This window comes from Pseudomicrostroma glucosiphilum, assembly GCF_003144135.1.
Source record: "Pseudomicrostroma glucosiphilum strain MCA 4718 unplaced genomic scaffold BCV69scaffold_1, whole genome shotgun sequence".
Lineage (NCBI taxonomy): Eukaryota > Fungi > Basidiomycota > Exobasidiomycetes > Microstromatales > Microstromataceae > Microstroma > Microstroma glucosiphilum.
Genome location: NW_020289913.1, coordinates 1,773,334 through 1,789,448, shown reverse-complemented (window position 1 = coordinate 1,789,448; position 16,115 = coordinate 1,773,334). Strand labels below are relative to the sequence as shown.

Sequence of the window (16,115 nt, the reverse complement as noted above, 5' to 3'; positions counted from 1 at the left end):
GGGGTGAGTGGGTTGGGAGAGGTGAGGATGCGTAAAGAGGTGGAGGAAGCCGTGACCGTGGCCGTAGCAGTGGGAGTGGGAGTGGTGGACATCCTTACGAGCGAAGGGACAAAGGAGAGGCGCGGTAAGGATGGGAGCATACAGACTTCTCTCCGGGTTGGATGGTGTCCTCACGATGATGAATGGCGAGGAGGAAGGATGGATGAGGTGGACTGAGGAGAGGAGAGAGTGGGGAAAGAGGAGGCCTGCGGAGGAACCTCGGTTAGGATTGAGCTCATTGGTGCAACGCGTTGATGTGAAAGTCAGCTGCTGAGGAGCGCTCGCCTCCACCCCCTGCACCCTACGGCCGAGGTGCCCGGCTGATAGGAAAGCTAAAGCATCGACGATTGGTACGTACAGGCTAGCAAACACGAGTCTAACACCACAATCGAAGCAGGTCTCTCTTATCTGGACGTTGTTGCTCTACATCGGTCTCGCAGCTCTTATCGTGTCCCACTCCATCCGACTGCACTGAGCACACCCACATAGAGAATTCTTCTGGTATTTCCGACAAAGGAGAGGTACAAAAGCGAAGATACAAGTGCTAAACTAATGCGAATGACCTTTTACAAATAATCCAGGCAACTGCGATAACCCGAAAATGACTACTGCCAAAGAGGGGGACAGTGAGTCTACATGGCGGATCGACCTTGTGTCTCAACGGTGAGGAAGAGCGACATGATCGCCGCGAGGCAGAAGATGGCACCAGCACAGAAGAGGGGTGCAGCAACATTGCCCGTGGCATAAATCTTGATGACGGGTGCCATCAGACCCGTGATTCGGTTGAAGGAGGAGCAAAGCCCATCACCGGTTCCACGCACAGGAGCGGGGAAGGATTCGGGCGTGTACCCGTAGAGGACACCGTACATCATATTCTATCAGACGGACACGAGAGGGAAGGGAAAGTCGTCTATGTCAGTGAAGGTTATTCTTCAAACAGCTGAAGCTATATTAGACTCACCTGGAAGCAGGCCGCGATACAGTTCAGTGCCAAGTATGCAGCGTCGTTGGGTGCCCCCGTGAGGGCAAAGACAAAGACACCAGTGATCAACGTCGACACGGCGAGGGCTCCCTTTCTGCCGGACCTGGGAAGCTCGACGAACCATGCGGCGAAGATCGATCCAGGAATTCCACACGTCGAAATGATGGCATAGTCTCGGTAAGTAGCGTTAGTTCCGGAAGAACCGCTAACGCCGTTCCTTGCGGCAAGGTATGAAGGCAGGAAAGCGTTGTAGAGCGGGTAAGCCAGACCAATGAGACCCCAGATGAAAATGAGATTGGAGCTTTGCCAAGCCAGCTTCTTGGTTGCAAAGAGAGGCTTGAAGTGGGCCAGGAAACCACCCTCGTGCTTCGTCTTGCCGCCCAATGCCTTGGAGAGGTTGGCTGGCAGTGCCTTGGCGTCGTCCATCATACCACCCAGGCCCTTGCGCTTCTTGACAATGGCGTCTTCCTCGGTGACTGTCGTGTCTTCACCTGCCACGGATCGCAGGATGGACAGAGATAGAACATCCTCTGGAATGGTCTTGCCACACCGGCCAGCAATGTCACGGAGCACCTCGATGGCCTCGGCATCTCGGCCGTGGAAGAGGAGATACTTGGGCGACTCGGGCAGCCTGAAGATGAAGAATCGAGCAATCCAGCAGACCATCGTAAATCCACCCAGGGTGTAGAAGGTGTAACGCCAGCCCATGTTCAGCGCAACGTCACATGGGCCATTTGCGATAGGTGCAGAATTGCTGCCGTTGCATGAGTAGTTGTCAATCAAGGGCCAAGCAACGAGCGAAGCTAGGAGCTGTCCAAAGGCCCAGAAGACGGACAAGAAAGTGAGAAGGTATTGATGGCTACCAGGGATGAACTCAAGAAAGAGCATTCCGTCGACTGGCAGAGATCCACCGATACCGAATCCGAGGGCCGCTAGCATACCTCCGAGAGCAGTGAAGCTGGGGGCACCTCCAGCTGCAATACCAAAGACACCACCAATGAAGAGAGTTGCATTGAAGGAGAAGCGCCTTCCTACGACGTCGGCCATGATACCCCAGAATGCAGCTCCGGAGATGAGTCCAATGTACTGGGTGAGTGAGGGGGGAGTCAAGCGTACTGTTGTCAGTAATCGGTCAAGCAGGAGAATCGAAGCGGGCAGATGGCCTCGCATTCTTCGTCACTCACGAGGGCAAAGGTCATCCAGGGAGTGTGCACTGCATCGCTGAATTCTTTTCCGACTTCGGGCAAGATGATGGCCACACCTTGCAGCCAGATGTTGTCAATCAGCCATCCCAATCCAGCAACGAGCATCAAACCCCAGTGCCAAGCTCCAAACCCAATTTCTTCCTGCATGATCTTGTTCATCAGGAAGACCTTCCTTTCGTACCCGGCGGAGACACCTCCTGCGTCTACTCGACTCTTGTTGAAGTCGTCATCGAATCCATCGGCGAAAGTGCCATGGCTGGTCTCTTCCTTTCCACGCGGGTCGGTGTCCTTGCCATGACCATTGCCAGTGGGAGAGCCACCCTTCTCGTAGGAGTTCTGGTCGGTATTGACGACTTCTTGCTGCACGTTGCTACTCATGGTGAAGTGTGGAACGAGCAGGCTAGCTCAGGCGCGGTATGAGTGGAGGATGCAAGATGCACAGGGAGCGTCTTATTCAGTATCGTAGGTGCCAATGACGAATCTGCTGAACCTTCTAGGCTGATAAAAGTTGCCAAGGGTATGGTTAGATGGAGGGAGAAGGGAAAAGAGAAAGGACAGAAGTGTTCGGGCGGGGGAGGGGGAAGAGGATCCGCGTTGGAAATGCCAAGCGCGGAACCATTTAACCTAAAGCAAAGGCAGGCTGCCGGCGGGAAGGCGGGGGCGAACCACCGTCTCTCTGTGTCTTGGTGTGCCTGCCTCGTCGTCCCTTGGCTGCTGCTGCTGCTCCTCCTCTTCCTATCTCTCTCCCCCGCCACACGCTCTCTCTTGCCAAACTCCCATTGCGCTGCTAACCCGCCCCGCATATGCTCGGCGAGAGCGTGAGAGAAGCGAGGCGGCGAAAAAGAGCAAAGAGAAAGAGGGAGGGAGGATCGGGCTCTAGACTTGGGTGGTGATGCAGGCAGATTGAGCAAGCACGCGGGCAGACAGACCGTCAGACAGACAGTCAGGCAGGCAGTCTGCCCAGGCGGGAGAACTGCGCGGTAACTGTCGGCCCTGATCGGTGCCTCCGCCCGGGGAAATCTCGCCCTTGGCTCACTCGCACCTCGCACGTCCATGGGGACGAACCCAAGACCCGCTCACCAGCTCCGCCCTGCTGCCCTTGCCTTGCCTGACTGAGAAATCGCCAGTAGTCGCGCGTGCGCTCAGCAGCGAGGTCAACTCGCCTCGCCTCGCCTCGCCAAGCCAAGACCAGTCGGCACAGGTCCCGATCCCAAGGCTACGTACGTACCCACTGTGCAGGGCTACGCAGCTACGTCTTTTCAAATTGCAGCAGTCCCCGTGGCTGGTCACACGCTCCTACTCGTGCACACGCACACGCACACGTACGTCTAGATGCATGCAAGGTACCGCGCACCGCGCACAAGCGAGACAAGCCAGGACTTGCATTCTACCTCTGGCCGGACCCGCTCGCTCGTACGGTGAATGGGGTGCAAAAAGGGGGGAGGGCGGGGAGAGGAAAGGCACTCTGGCTTGAAGAGAGAGAAAATCTGCCTTTGCCGGCAGGGGACGGGACGGAAGCGAAGCGAAGTAGGTCCTCTACGGAGACTTTTTGCGATATGCTCTGGATGAAGTTGCAGATTGGCACACGCTACTCGACTCGACAATGAGGCCACGACGTCCACTCTCCGTAAATCTTCACCGTGCAGGCTCCACACGACATTGAGCACGACTTTCACATGTCGGGATCGCTCAACCACGCCTTGAGTCCCTTGAGACCTGCTAGACCACCATTTGCTTCCCCCTCTGACACGTCCCAACCTCGTTCCTTGCCAATGGAAGAGACGACGAAGCTGGCCTTGCCGCCCAGAACCACGTCTTCGTCCAACTTATCCAGACTGAATGCCGAGCTTGCGCCCGCTGCTGATGAGGATGTCCCAGCAGCAGCAGCTCGCTGAGCCCACGCCCATTCGACGTAGTCCAGAGCCTCTTCGTCTTCATCCTCATCGTCCTCGTCCTCATTGCCGCCAGAAGAGGATGAGCCCCCCAGACCGAGGAGCGCCTTGAGCGAGCCCAGCCAGCCTTTGGAGATGCCAGATGTGCCACCCACCACTTTGCCCATCCCACCCACCTTGGCCCTAGCCTGGCTCGCTCCTCGTCCCAGTCCCATGCCAGCTCTCCGCCTACCCAATTCAGACTCAAAGGCTGCCCTGGCTCGTGTAATGACTTGGGCTTGGCGCTTCTGGTCGTAGGGAGACGCAGAAAGCAGCGGCGAGAGGTCGCCTCGAGTGAAGAGGACCAGCAGAGAAGGCGCGACGGAGGCTTTTGAGGCAGATGACCGTGACAATCTGCTACGTGCCAGGGAAGTGAGAGTGGCGTGGAAGTGACTGTACCGACGCATGCGCAGATAAGAGACAAGTGTCAGCATTTGGTTCGTCCAGCGAATCTGCACGAATGTGAGCCGGACCGCGAGGACGGAATGTAGAAGCTCCCAGCCCGCCATCATCTCGTTGTAAGGAGCAAGACGACAGCGCTGGGCATTAAGATGCTTCGCAGGACGCTCGAAACCTTTCGGTTGAGCAAAAAAGGAAGCTTTGCTCTCCGCGACTCTTCGGCTCGTTCAACCCATGGTAGAGCCTAGGGGAAGACGGAATTTGACATGGACGCGTGGTTGTAGGAGGGTAGAGGAAGGGGAGGGAGGGCCGAGAACGAGAACGGGAAGATGGACAAGAACAAGACAAGCACAAGCGAGATGAGTTATCTCGTGATTCCAATACTCACTCTACAGCTTCGACGAGAGTCTCGTTCTTCGTCGTGCCGCCCTTGATCGCGCTTGCCGTGTCCACACAGAAGACAATGCGATCTGCCTTTGGCAGGTAGTCATTAGCCTTGGCCCTTAGTCTTGGGTGACCTGGGAGGTCCACCAGACGAACGTCGGTCGGCGAGACCATTCCTTCCTTCTTGATCGCAATGTGACTTTCATTCTCGTGTTGCGAAGTCTGTGTCTCTGGGATCGCCTCGAAGACGAGGGCAGAGTAGAGTGTAGACTTGCCCGTCTGCTCTGGCCCGATGAGCAAAGTGGTGAGTGTCTGACCTGCTTTCCGCCTCTTGGGAGCCGCTGTAGCAGAGTGTGGTTGAGTTGGCACAAGACTCTGACGCCGTTGGTTCATGAAGAAGGAGAACACGGCAACGGAGATGACGAGGGTCCATGATAGGAAGAGGGAAGCGATCATGGCCGAGGGGAGAGATGCTAGCGGGCCGGGGAGGTATGGACGAACATTGGAGGCGATGGAGTCGAAGGAGAAAGTCACGGAGAGGACATCAGGCCACCGCACTGGCGCAGAGAGAAAGGCCATGGCGGGCTGCCTAGAGAAGGGATGACCAAGGACGGGCGTGGTGGTAGGGATGTCTGCAAGCAGCGCCGGAAGAAGGCGACGGAGGGCGTGTCTTCTTGGATCACGCTTCCGCTCCGATGTCCAGACGCGCGGGTCGCTTGCGTCGGCCCGTGCGAATGCCTGCAATGTTGAATGAGAGTTCGCTCGATGGCTTTACTATGTCTTTCGTCATGGGCGGGAAGGCTGAGCTCTCTTTGTGAGCATCATAGTCTCGCAGATTGAGAGCCAATAGCCAGAGATCGAGCACGCAAATATGCACGTATGAGAGCTTGAGAGGAAGCGTAGCGGCTCGGGCCTTCCTAGACGGAGTAACAGCTTCGACCTGAGGACAAGCTCGAACCGGGGCGGTTGCTGACGTGTTCGTCCGAAGAGCATGGATCCGGGAGCAAATGCCGAGTGCCCAGCCGCTATTGCTTGCCAAAAACCCTCGTGTGACCACATAGGAAACCATCACTGCCTCTTGACAATCTTTCACCTTCTCCATCCCTCTTCTTCCTCGCTCCTCATCTGCTTGCCACTTCTTGATACCTAAACTCCTCCACTCCAGAGGCTCTTGCCGCGTACACTAGACTCTACACCACCCTTTCACTCAGGTCGCTCTCGCGCACCTGTGAAGTGCTGCTGATCCTCGGACACCATCCTGTCATCCGAGGATCATGGAAATCGCTAAGCAGGCAGTGCGCAGTCTCTATCAGCGGTGAGTTCCTTACACCTTTCTCACTTCTGAGGTCTGATTCATCAGGACTGACGTCCCTTGGGTCTTCCATACCCCCTCGGGATCTGCACAGAATCTCTCTGATGACACTGTCATTCGTACCTCAACAGGGGATGGCGCCGAAGGAGATCTGTCGACAAGAGATCTCGTTTTGAGTCTGTCGCGAAGAGACAAAATCTCTGTAAGGCCATTATGGACTCCCTTCTCGCGTGCAAGATTGATCCATACGTCATCGTGGTAGGAGGCACAGTACGTCCCTCCGCAAAGCAATTCTTCGCTGCTCCCCGAACGCACGCCCCAAACCCTGCGTCCGGAAGCCCGTCCGCATTTACAGACCTCAGGCTGACCAGGTTCCCGTTCGAGGTCCTCCTGTTCGGTTCAGAGCAGGATGATGAGCTTACAGGTCCTGCCCGGTGGCTGGGCTATTGCATGGGCGACGGTACCCACAACACAACTTGTGTCACTACTGCAGACCCTGAGGTCAGGCAGAAGGTTCATCAGCTCGTCGCGGCACGAGCCACGACTGTTGGGATCAATACCGAATTGGACTTTAGCGTCTCGGCATCTTTGCCAATCACAAGCAGAATGGCATCCCCGAGGTGTACCATACAGCAACCAAGGTCACTAGAGCAGCTCTATTGGCGGGGGTGATGGATAGCGACGGCTGGACAAAAGAGCAGCAGGCAGGATCACAAGTCCTGCAGATAGACCAGCATCAATGAACTATAGACGACATACGCCGCCTCGCTTTGTCTTGGGCATTCGGCGCGGAAAGCTGGGGTCTGTCGTGGCTGTCGTCACCGTGTGGTTGTCACTGTCGTAAGTACTTTCGCTGCCACTATCCTTGTCGAAGACATGTAGACCCTGTTTATGACTTGCCATATCACTTTTAGGACTCCGAGCACGGAGACAACACTTTCTCTACTGTTGACATTTCCCGAAATGTAATATAGCCTGTCAGAGTAGTTCGCACTCCTATGCACCTTCCCGTCCTCCATCAGCATACTTGTGAACGAATACGTCTGCACTATGTGCTATTGCGACATCCTACCTCAGCGTCGGATGGCAGCATGTGCAGGGGACCCAATGGACCGTCTGAGCACGAAGGTGTGAAATTGGCAGTACATGTACACTGGCCATCGGGTCGGAACCTGGACGCGTGAGATCCCACTGTCGCACATGCGTGGCCGCGCGGCGGAGTCCCAAAGCTCCTTCCTGCCATTCGTCGGTCCGTCGGTCCACTTCCGCTTCCATCCCGTACCACCTTTCATCTTCCCGGCATATCGTTTACCATGGCGGCTCCTCATCCAGCGGCGAAGAAAGCGGGCTCAAGAGTGACATTTGTCGGTAACATCCCTTATCAAGTATCTGAAGAACAGCTCATTTCCATCTTCTCTGAGGTCGGTCCGGTCGCAGGATTCCGTCTGGTGTTCGACCGCGATACTGGCAAGCCCAAAGGCTATGGCTTCTGCGAATTCTTCGATCCCGAGACGGCAGCATCGGCTGTGCGGAATCTCAATGATGTAGAAGTGGGAGGGAGGAACTTGAGGATTGACTGGGCTGATGTAGATCCAGTCTTCCAAGGCAAGACGACGCAGAATGGACAGATTGAGGGGGAGCTGCCCAAGAGGGAAGGGCGGAGACCTGGGAATCCAGGAGGACCACAACAGGGAGGCTTTGGAGGCGGCATGGGTGCAGGCGCAGGTGGACCGCCCCCACCTCTCGGTATGGGGGGTGAGGGACCACCACAATTCAACACCAGCAATCTACCTCAGGGGGCGCCTCTGCAGCCAGGCGTGTCGGCTACGGATGCAATTACGCAGACCCTGGCAACCCTCCCGCCGAATCAACTGCTGGACATCATGGGTCAGATCAAAGTAAGTCGAGACGAGCTTGAGGTAAACACATGCTAGACCTGACACTCATCGCTCTTCATCCTCTCGCCTCACCCTCCGTTCAGTCGCTTATCCTCACATCACCACAGTCAGCTCAAGGACTCCTCACATCACACCCTCAACTCACATATGCCCTCTTCCAAGCAATGCTCATGATGAATCTGGTGGATCCAGCTATCCTCCAGCGTATCTTGGCAGGCAGTGGCGCTCTCACAGCTGGCGGCCCATCGCAACAACCTCCACAGCAGCAGCAAGGCCGCTACCCTGGCGCACCGCCTCAACCGCCAGGATCGGCTCCTGCACCACCGCCCGGACAATATGGTGGAGGAGCAGGAGGGTACGGTCAGCCCGGACCACCACCTTCCCGTCCGCCTCAGGGAATGCCATACCAACAGCAGCAGCAGCAGCAGCAACAAGGCAGAGGATATACCAACACTCCTCCCCCTGGACGACCTGGCCCGCCTTACCAACAGCAAGTCCCAAACGCATATGGCGGCAACCAGAATGCTCCTCAGCAGCAATACATGACTCCTCCTCCGGGACAACAACCACAGCAGCCCCACCTCCAACATCAGCAACCGCAGACGGCCGTGGGTGGACTGGCAGCAGCTGCCGCTGGTGGAGCTGGGGGAAATCTAGAGGACTCGCAACGGCAGCTCTTGATGCAGGTTCTGAGCTTGACAGACGCGCAGATTGCTGCGCTGCCTGCTGATCAGAGGGATAGTATCATGTTGCTGAGGAAGCAGTATGGCAAGTAGAGACAGGGAAAGAAGGGTCGAGTGGGCAGGATCAGGGTAGAGAGGGAGCGAGTAGCACAATTTCCTCTCGCCTCTCAGCTCCATAATCATGATTGTATGAATGACATTGAGACGAGACGAAAGAAAGAGTCCTATAGCTATAGCTGCAAAGCAAGGCATACAATGCATATCATATCACATAGAAGACCAACCTGCCCCTCAGGCGCGGTGTCTCACTTAGTCTAGAGTAGCGCAGACATCTTGATCGGCTGTCGCACTGCGTTCGAGTACCCTTCGTTGTGGCGATAGTGTACCTTTAGCCTCTTCTGACTTGGCTGAACAGACGAGTCTGTCCCACTCTCAGCAGTCTCACCAGCAGGAAAGTCTTCCTTGGCTGCGGACCCCTTTGAGTCCGGAAGCATAGCAGCATTGAGCGCCTCCTTGGCCTGTCGAGCCGCCAAGATCGGCGCAGGCAGGTCCTTCAACCCGCCACTAGGGCTTGTGCTCGCCCCTCCCGCCTCCTTCTTCGGCTTCAGCACGACCGGTCTGCCAAAGAAGTCCAATGCAACCTTTTCCTTTTTCCCCGCTAGCCCAAGCCCATTGGCATCCGCCTTTCTATAGGCCTCGAGTGCATTCTTGGCCGATGAAGAACTTGCTTCGCCTGGCGTACCGTCTGCAACACCATTGCGCCTGCGTGCCCTCTCCGCTTCGAGCTCACGCATGACAATGGCCCTCACGGCGTACCGTCCAACATTGACTGCCGCGCTCTTCTTTCCGTCGTACGAGGTGAAGACTTCCAGCGGTGGCTCTAGACGGTAGGTGAGTACACCCTCGTCTGTCCTCTCCTGCGTGAAATTGAGCGAGAGATGCAGCATGATGTTTACTAGACTGCCCAGCGTAGCGCGCTCAGCTGGTCGCACAATCTGGTTGTTGATGGGCTTCAGATCCGGTGTGAGCATGCGCATCAATGTTGGCCCAAGCTCACGAACCACTGCGTCCCGACCGAATTGCACACGGAGCGAAGGTGGGAGAGAGTGGTGCAACTCGATGGAAATCTCCTCAAAGGCTTGCTTCTTGAGGAATTGCTCATAGTCTACTTTCGGCCACTCGGGAAGACTGTTGACAGTATTCGCAAACAGGCCGTTCCACTTGACGAAGCTCCAAGGGACGTAGCCCATGAGGTCAAAAGTCCCATTGGACCATGCCTTGTCCTGCAATTCGGTTCCCCAAGCGACCCAATCGAGCATGGTGCGGATCCTCCACCACCCATCGTCGACGAAGCTCAGATTTGGGTAGTGCTCAAAGCAACCTTGCAGTAGTCGGTTGTAGTCACCGGAGGACTGCACGAGAGAAATGAGATGCTGCGTCAAGGCGGGACCTTCGTAGGGAGCCGTCTTGCGAGCTCGCTCTTTCGGCGAGGGCGTCTTGAAAAGGGCAGACCATACCGTCTGCAGATTCGTTGAGCCATCCTTGACCCCCACGCCCGCCTCACGGATCTCTGCCTCTGTCACCTCGACCAAGCCGTCGGACCTGCCACTGCCTGCCAACTTGCGCAGACTCCTGAGCTTCGCCAGCTGAAGGACATTCAGGCAAGATCGAATGTCTCCCTGCGAGAGAGCGGAGAGCAGCGACAAGCAGCGAGAGGAAGCCGAGATGCCTTCCGCTTCGCAGATGGATTTGAGTCTTGTGACGAGATGATTGGTTGCCGGCTTTTGGAAGCGGATCAAGCGACAGTAAGGTCGTAGAGGACGCAATGCTGGCGCGTAGAGGTCGTTGCAGATGCAGATGATGGGTCTGAGCAGCGGCTTACTCCTCTTCCCTTTTGATCCCTTGGCACCCTTGGCCTTGCGCCCACCCTTCCCGCCTTCCACGAGATCGACAAGAGCCTTGATGAAGCCTCGAGACTCTTCGCCACCAGCGCCCGATGACATCCCGCCACCCGTCGCTCCATCAATTTCGTCTACAACAAGGCAGGTAGGGCGTGCATCCTTGAGCGAGGCACTCTCGAGCGCCATCTTGATAGTATCGGTCACAGCTCCAGCCGATCGGGAGTCGGATGCATTGAGCTCGTACACTCCGTAACCTGCCGCACGAGCCAGGACATGAGCAAGTGTCGTCTTTCCCAGACCTGGAGCGCCTGAGATCAGGAGCACCCGTTGTTGTGGACGATCATAAGGGTCTTTCCACTCTACTGGAACTCCATAGGATGAAGGACCCGCGGATGGTGCGGAGCCTCCATCATGCCTCGGCCTCTTGCGATTCTTCTTCTTGAAGACGCACGAGTCCCACTCCTTGAGCCACGACATGACTTCACGATGGACCCTCTCATCTCCAAGTAGTTCTGCAAAGCGTTTCGGCCGGTACCTCTCCACCCAGACTTTGCCGTCATCGCGAGGAGCAGTGCGGGCGTGTGTGCGGGTCTGATGTAATGCAGCCGACCTAGCAGCCAGCTCTTCGTCCCGAGCAACAATGTCCTCCGCTTCTCGCGCTCGTACCGCCTCGATGATCTGATGTACAGGCCGAGAGAGCAGACCGGTACTGCTACTCTCGCCGTAATGGGGCGGTGGAGGCTTCCAACCCCTTATCCGCCTTCGCCTCTCGAAGCGAACACTCGTGCCATCGAGGCTAAGGGCAGCAAAGTGTCCTGCTGGAATGTACTTGGGGATGGCGCTATCGTAAGGAATGCTCGAGGAGGAAAAGGCAGACGCGGAGGTCGTAGCACCGATGTTTGGTCTTGCTACTGGGCGAGGAGCAGTCACCGCCGAGGATGAGGGCAGATACAGGTCATCATCGCTTGCTGTTGTTGTACTTTCGATTGTCGAGACCGGCGGTCGAGGCCGCTGATTGGACGATGATGATATTTCGGGCTCGCCTTCCATGTCCCCGAGTAGTCCACTATCCTCCAGGACTGGCATACGCGAGCTGCTCGACGAGGCAGCGTCCGCCTTAGCAGACTGGCCTTCTGCTGCTCTCATAGCTGCCATCTCCTCTTCGTCATCTTCATCCTCGTATTCCTCCACTCCTTGTTCGGGAAAATCAGGAGCTGCTCCCCACTCTTGTTCTTGAGCTGCTTCTCTCGCCATCTCCTCTTCCAGATCAAGCTCCTCGTCCAAGCTAGCGGGCCAATCTCGGGCAGCTGCTGCTGGCTTTGTATAGTCCAGCGTCTTTCTCTGAGCTTGAGAGATCGATGCGGGTGGTCGACCTGACTTCGCTAGTGAGTTAAGAGTGGACAGAGCATCGCTGAGGTTGTTGGAACGAGGCTGGAGTGGCATCACCTCGTCTTCCTCATCGTCATCGAACATCCCCAGCGACTCCAGGGCGATGGGCTTGTAGGTCGAGGACGTGGCCATCTTGGGCGACGACGTCAGGAAGGGACGGAGCAGTGGCGGGTGAAGGGAGCAAGTAGGCCAGGACAAAGAAGGGTCGTACGGTACCAAGACAGACACACGCAATGAACACCAGAAATGCCAATTTACAATTCGCCGCCCTCGACGCGAAGCGCGTCTGATCGGAACGGCACGAGCCAAAGTGGCGCGCAGATTGGCTCCCCACGCACACACGCGAGGCAGCCAATCTCCCCTAAGGACAAGACTACCTCGGTCGGTTATAGTACTCTAGAGCCTTTTGCACCAGCATTGCCCGTGTCTCCTTCCATACCTCCGCTTCTTGCTGCTTCACCGCTTCTCTCAAATCCCAGTCAATGCGCTTCGCCTGGAACTCGTAAATGGCGCTGACGGGCCTGTGGTCGCTAATGGTCACCTCCGGCCAGCTACGGTACTCCAGGCACCGCACTCCAGGTGACGACTCGTGCGCTTTGGTCCCCTTGTGGCCATTGACTGCCTCATCAATTTGCACTCCGGCTGATCTGTACAGCAGTCTATCGCACCACGCTGGCACCCGGCTCTTCTCGCTGGTGTCGTACTCCTGGCTGTTTCTGTCGAACTTGTAGGTCGGGGCAAACCTAGTGGGAGAATCGGCTTCTTGAAATCCACGCAGCCGGAACAGGGGCGAGTTCCGCTGCAGCTCTTGATGCAGCTGATCTTTGACGAGCAATGTATCTAATTGTCCTGTTTGGATGCAGTTGAGCACTTGGGAACGTGGCAGGTCGATCCGATCTGTCGGTGTCCAGGCACAACGGAGGGAGTATAAGTTAGCTCTATCGCAACCTTTGCCCGACGAGCTTTGCCCGCGACTCACAGTTGAGGTCGCCGCCAACGAAGACTATCTCGTGGTCCAGTATCAGCTCGCCCGAGCCGCCGTCTACGTATACGCCCTCTCCGCTCTTCCCAATCGGCAAGGATTCAGACTCAAGAATCTGGGCTATGTCTTCGTTTCGCTGCTTGACATGTCGTTGCCCAGCGGCCAAGTGAGCGTTGATGAACGAGCAGCTAGTGATGAGGTAGGAGAGAGCAGGTCAATGAGTCGTCGTTGGCTCAGTACGTCACGTCTTATCTGCGCCTCGTGACACTCACCTCGTGTCGTCTATCAGAAATCGTGACACGATGCTGCCCTTGTTGCCCCACCGCCCTCCCAAGCCCGTCTTGACAGTCACGACAGCTGCATCGCTAACGCTCTCAAACTCGCAAGCCCGGACAAAGAGACAGGTGAAGAGACCGACCATCGACTCGGAGTGCACCACGCGGTATGGTGAATCGGCTGGCATGGCGAGCCTTACACTCTGCACCAGTCGATCATACCACATCCTGTATTGGTGGCTGATCCGCTCGCTCATGTCGGCCTTAGCCTTCTTGCCGCTCGCAGCATTCAACAGCATGCTCTTCGCCGTCAGTCTCTTGTCTTCTAGATCCACAATCTCCTGGAAGCCAAAGTAGATGATGTCCGGCAGACTGGATCCATCGGTCGAGATTGCCGACGTGAGTAGCTGAGGAAGCCAATTGACGGAGTCGACTGAAGCGTGCAGATCGCTTGGTGAAGCTGCATCCATATTGAAGGTTACATGTAGACACTTGAGCATCCTGTTAGTGGAGAACTCATCGTTTCTCAAGGAGACTCGATGAGCGAGCCAGTCAGCGGAGAGGAGACCATCCCAGACATGGACCGAATAGTCCGTCCCGGAGGTGACGACAGAGATGCCAGCAACCCCATCGTCAGTGTACTGCGCATCGAGGTAGGCGGGGTCAAGTGCGATCACGGAAACGGCGCCTTTGTGAGCTGGCCACGACTTGAGGACCTTCCAGGGTTGCTGGGACTGCTGCCCTTCAGGTGGTGGACTGAAGACGGTAATTCGCCCACTGCGATTGCCTGTCCAGAGCAGGTCGTTGACCATGCAGACGGCGGTGAATCCCAGGGCGCTCAACCGCTGAACGCCGATACAAGTCATCCTCACTTTGTCCCACGTGGAGAGGTGGCCGCTTTCATGCCCCAGATACACTCGATCAGCTCTTTCTGGGATGATTGTCCCACATGTAATAGCTCCGACACCTGCTGTACCATATGAGCCCATCGCCAAAGGTCTGGACGTGGCGTTGAAGGGACTCGTGGTAGAAAATGGATTGAAAATTCCGATCTTGTGACCTCCCTTTCGAGAGGCGGCCGAGGCAGCGGGAGATTGAGCTCCTGTGGGACTACTACCGAAGCCAACAGCAGCTACTTTGGCCGAAGCGGCAGATGCCAGACTGTGGCTGTGGTTACTGCGAGTCAAGCTACTCGGTGCTAGCGCAGAACCGGAGCAAGCCCAGAGCTGTGTGTCCAAGGCAAGCAAGAGCGTCGACTTATCGAGAGAGACCCTCTGAGCGACTGGCGATTGTGAGAGCGAGAGCACCCCGCGACTCTCCTCGCCAGTAGGAGGAAGCCAGATGCAGATCTTCCCAGACTCATCCACTGATAGCATCCCGTTTCCGACGCGCTGCAGTATGACTACCGGAGCGGTATGCAGATTGTGCTTCGAGCTCTGCACAGTGGCTTCAACGATGTCCATCTCGCAGAGTGAGCCTTCTCGCGTACCACACCAAAGATAGCGGCCATCGAGCTCGTCCCCTCCAGACGGACGAAAGGCCATGCTCGTAATCTTCACCTCTTTACCTCCATGCTCTGCTGCCAATCTGCATAGCTTGTCACCGCCATCGATCTGCCTAGCTGTCGCCCCGATGCGATATATGCGCACCTTATCTCCCGAGGCGGTCGCAATTGTGTGACCCCAGGCCGCGAAGCAGCTGAAATGCTTCGATTGTGCATACTTAGGCGGGTCAAAGGAAGGGGGTCGTCTATTGGCTCGAGATGTATCAGGTAGAGTCTCCGACAGAAGCACATTCAAGACAGGCTTGCCCGTATTTGATGTCACCTCGGGGCTACTTCTACCCGAGCCGAGCACTGGACGTGGGATCTCAAGCGTTCGAGTAGGCTTCGCAGCTGTAGACTCATCATCAGACTCGCTGCTGTCGCTGCTCGATGAAGACTCCTGCGCCCGGCCCTTCGTTGCGTTCGGACTGGGAACCCGCCCTGCCGACCTCAAGATAGGAGGCGCAAAGTCGCTACGCAAGCCGCTGTGGGAAGGGGGTTTGGGTGAAGCTGCAGCCATTGGAGAGACCGATCTATTGAAGGCAGGCGCACTGGCCAAGGACGGTGAGTGTGAAGCAACCCTTCTGATTGGTGGAGCTTCCCTTGGCCGATCTAGTGAGGGCGCGTGTGACGTCTTGGACTGAGGCACAGCGGCCGGTCGGCTCACTGAAACAGGAGCAGGGAGTGGTGGTAATGTCCGGGTCATCTGCTTCGCTGTCGTGGCATCAGGCAACGGGCTATGAGCAATGTCCTTCTTCGTATCCACCCGATGGGGAGGTGGCGCAAAGCTCGGTGAACTCTTTCCTTCTGGGAAAGACTCGACTGGCTCCACATCGCTGCGAAGCTGAGCGGAAGATTCCGCTTTTGGAGCCCTCGGCCGGACGGTAGCATGGTGAGTATCGATGCTCGGCGATAGTGAGGAGACATCGGAGCGGCGGTCAGCCCAGTCAAGCGCAGCTGTCATACCCGATGGCAGTTCTCCAAGGCTACTACTCCCAGAGAGCTGCGGAGACCGAGCTTGCAGATCCAATGCTGGAAGCGGGACTCTCGAGCTTACCGCAGGTGGCAGGTCTGCTGATGGTGTGATCAGGTCTGGCTCAGGCGGGCGCTTGGTATCCTTTAGCCTGGCAGCCTCAAAGCGACTGCGCAAAGTTGCAATACTAGGCTGGTGTGAGACGACTTCAGGATCGAG

General features: G+C 56.6%; 6 protein-coding genes across 6 annotated transcripts; 2 read left to right on the top strand and 4 right to left on the bottom strand.

Annotated features, from left to right (window-relative positions):
• Positions 1–483: 483 nt before the first annotated feature.
• BCV69DRAFT_280082 (MFS general substrate transporter) lies at positions 484–3,077 on the bottom strand. The gene is made up of 3 exons (XM_025491485.1): positions 2,206–3,077; positions 1,001–2,107; positions 484–914 (listed from the first exon to the last, which is right to left on the bottom strand). Exons 1-3 carry the CDS (start codon positions 2,602–2,604, stop codon positions 672–674), a joined length of 1,749 nt encoding a protein of 582 aa, XP_025351347.1. The 5' UTR covers positions 2,605–3,077; the 3' UTR covers positions 484–671.
• A 616-nt stretch (positions 3,078–3,693) lies between these two features.
• Positions 3,694–5,545, bottom strand: BCV69DRAFT_280081 (hypothetical protein). Its single transcript, XM_025491484.1, has 2 exons — positions 4,945–5,545; positions 3,694–4,550 (listed from the first exon to the last, which is right to left on the bottom strand). The coding sequence occupies exons 1-2, from the start codon at positions 5,517–5,519 to the stop codon at positions 3,899–3,901; spliced, it is 1,227 nt and encodes a 408-aa protein (XP_025351346.1). The 5' UTR covers positions 5,520–5,545; the 3' UTR covers positions 3,694–3,898.
• Positions 5,546–6,011: 466 nt separating this feature from the next.
• BCV69DRAFT_280080 (hypothetical protein) lies at positions 6,012–7,058 on the top strand. Its single transcript, XM_025491483.1, has 2 exons — positions 6,012–6,255; positions 6,347–7,058. The coding sequence occupies exon 2, from the start codon at positions 6,466–6,468 to the stop codon at positions 6,922–6,924; it is 459 nt and encodes a 152-aa protein (XP_025351345.1). The 5' UTR covers positions 6,012–6,255; positions 6,347–6,465; the 3' UTR covers positions 6,925–7,058.
• Positions 7,059–7,565: 507 nt separating this feature from the next.
• Positions 7,566–8,926, top strand: BCV69DRAFT_265723 (RNA-binding domain-containing protein; the record flags this gene model as incomplete). Its single annotated transcript, XM_025490790.1, has 3 exons — positions 7,566–8,150; positions 8,234–8,534; positions 8,775–8,926. The coding sequence occupies 3 exons, from the start codon at positions 7,566–7,568 to the stop codon at positions 8,924–8,926; spliced, it is 1,038 nt and encodes a 345-aa protein (XP_025351344.1).
• BCV69DRAFT_280078 (hypothetical protein) lies at positions 8,888–12,347 on the bottom strand. Its single transcript, XM_025491482.1, has one exon. The coding sequence runs from the start codon at positions 12,253–12,255 to the stop codon at positions 9,148–9,150; it is 3,108 nt and encodes a 1,035-aa protein (XP_025351343.1). The 5' UTR covers positions 12,256–12,347; the 3' UTR covers positions 8,888–9,147.
• Positions 12,348–12,502: 155 nt separating this feature from the next.
• On the bottom strand, positions 12,503–15,164 carry BCV69DRAFT_234199 (DNase I-like protein; the record flags this gene model as incomplete). The annotated part of the gene is made up of 4 exons (XM_025489877.1): positions 12,503–13,020; positions 13,103–13,293; positions 13,378–14,440; positions 14,558–15,164. Coding segments are annotated over 4 exons (2,379 nt in total), but the record flags the coding sequence as incomplete, so codon positions are not given.
• Between the last annotated feature and the right edge of the window lie 951 nt (positions 15,165–16,115).

Coding starts and splice junctions, on each gene's coding strand:
- BCV69DRAFT_280082 (XM_025491485.1), bottom strand. CDS start 2,604: ATGAGTAGCAACGTGCAGCAAGAAGTCGTCAATACCGACCAGAACTCC. Junction 2,108..2,205: donor CCTGGATGACCTTTGCCCTC/GTGAGTGACGAA, acceptor TCACTCACCCAG/TACATTGGACTCATCTCCGG. Junction 915..1,000: donor GTATCGCGGCCTGCTTCCAG/GTGAGTCTAATA, acceptor TCCGTCTGATAG/AATATGATGTACGGTGTCCT.
- BCV69DRAFT_280081 (XM_025491484.1), bottom strand. CDS start 5,519: ATGGCCTTTCTCTCTGCGCCAGTGCGGTGGCCTGATGTCCTCTCCGTG. Junction 4,551..4,944: donor ACTCTCGTCGAAGCTGTAGA/GTGAGTATTGGA, acceptor GCGTCGGTACAG/TCACTTCCACGCCACTCTCA.
- BCV69DRAFT_280080 (XM_025491483.1), top strand. CDS start 6,466: ATGGACTCCCTTCTCGCGTGCAAGATTGATCCATACGTCATCGTGGTA.
- BCV69DRAFT_280078 (XM_025491482.1), bottom strand. CDS start 12,255: ATGGCCACGTCCTCGACCTACAAGCCCATCGCCCTGGAGTCGCTGGGG.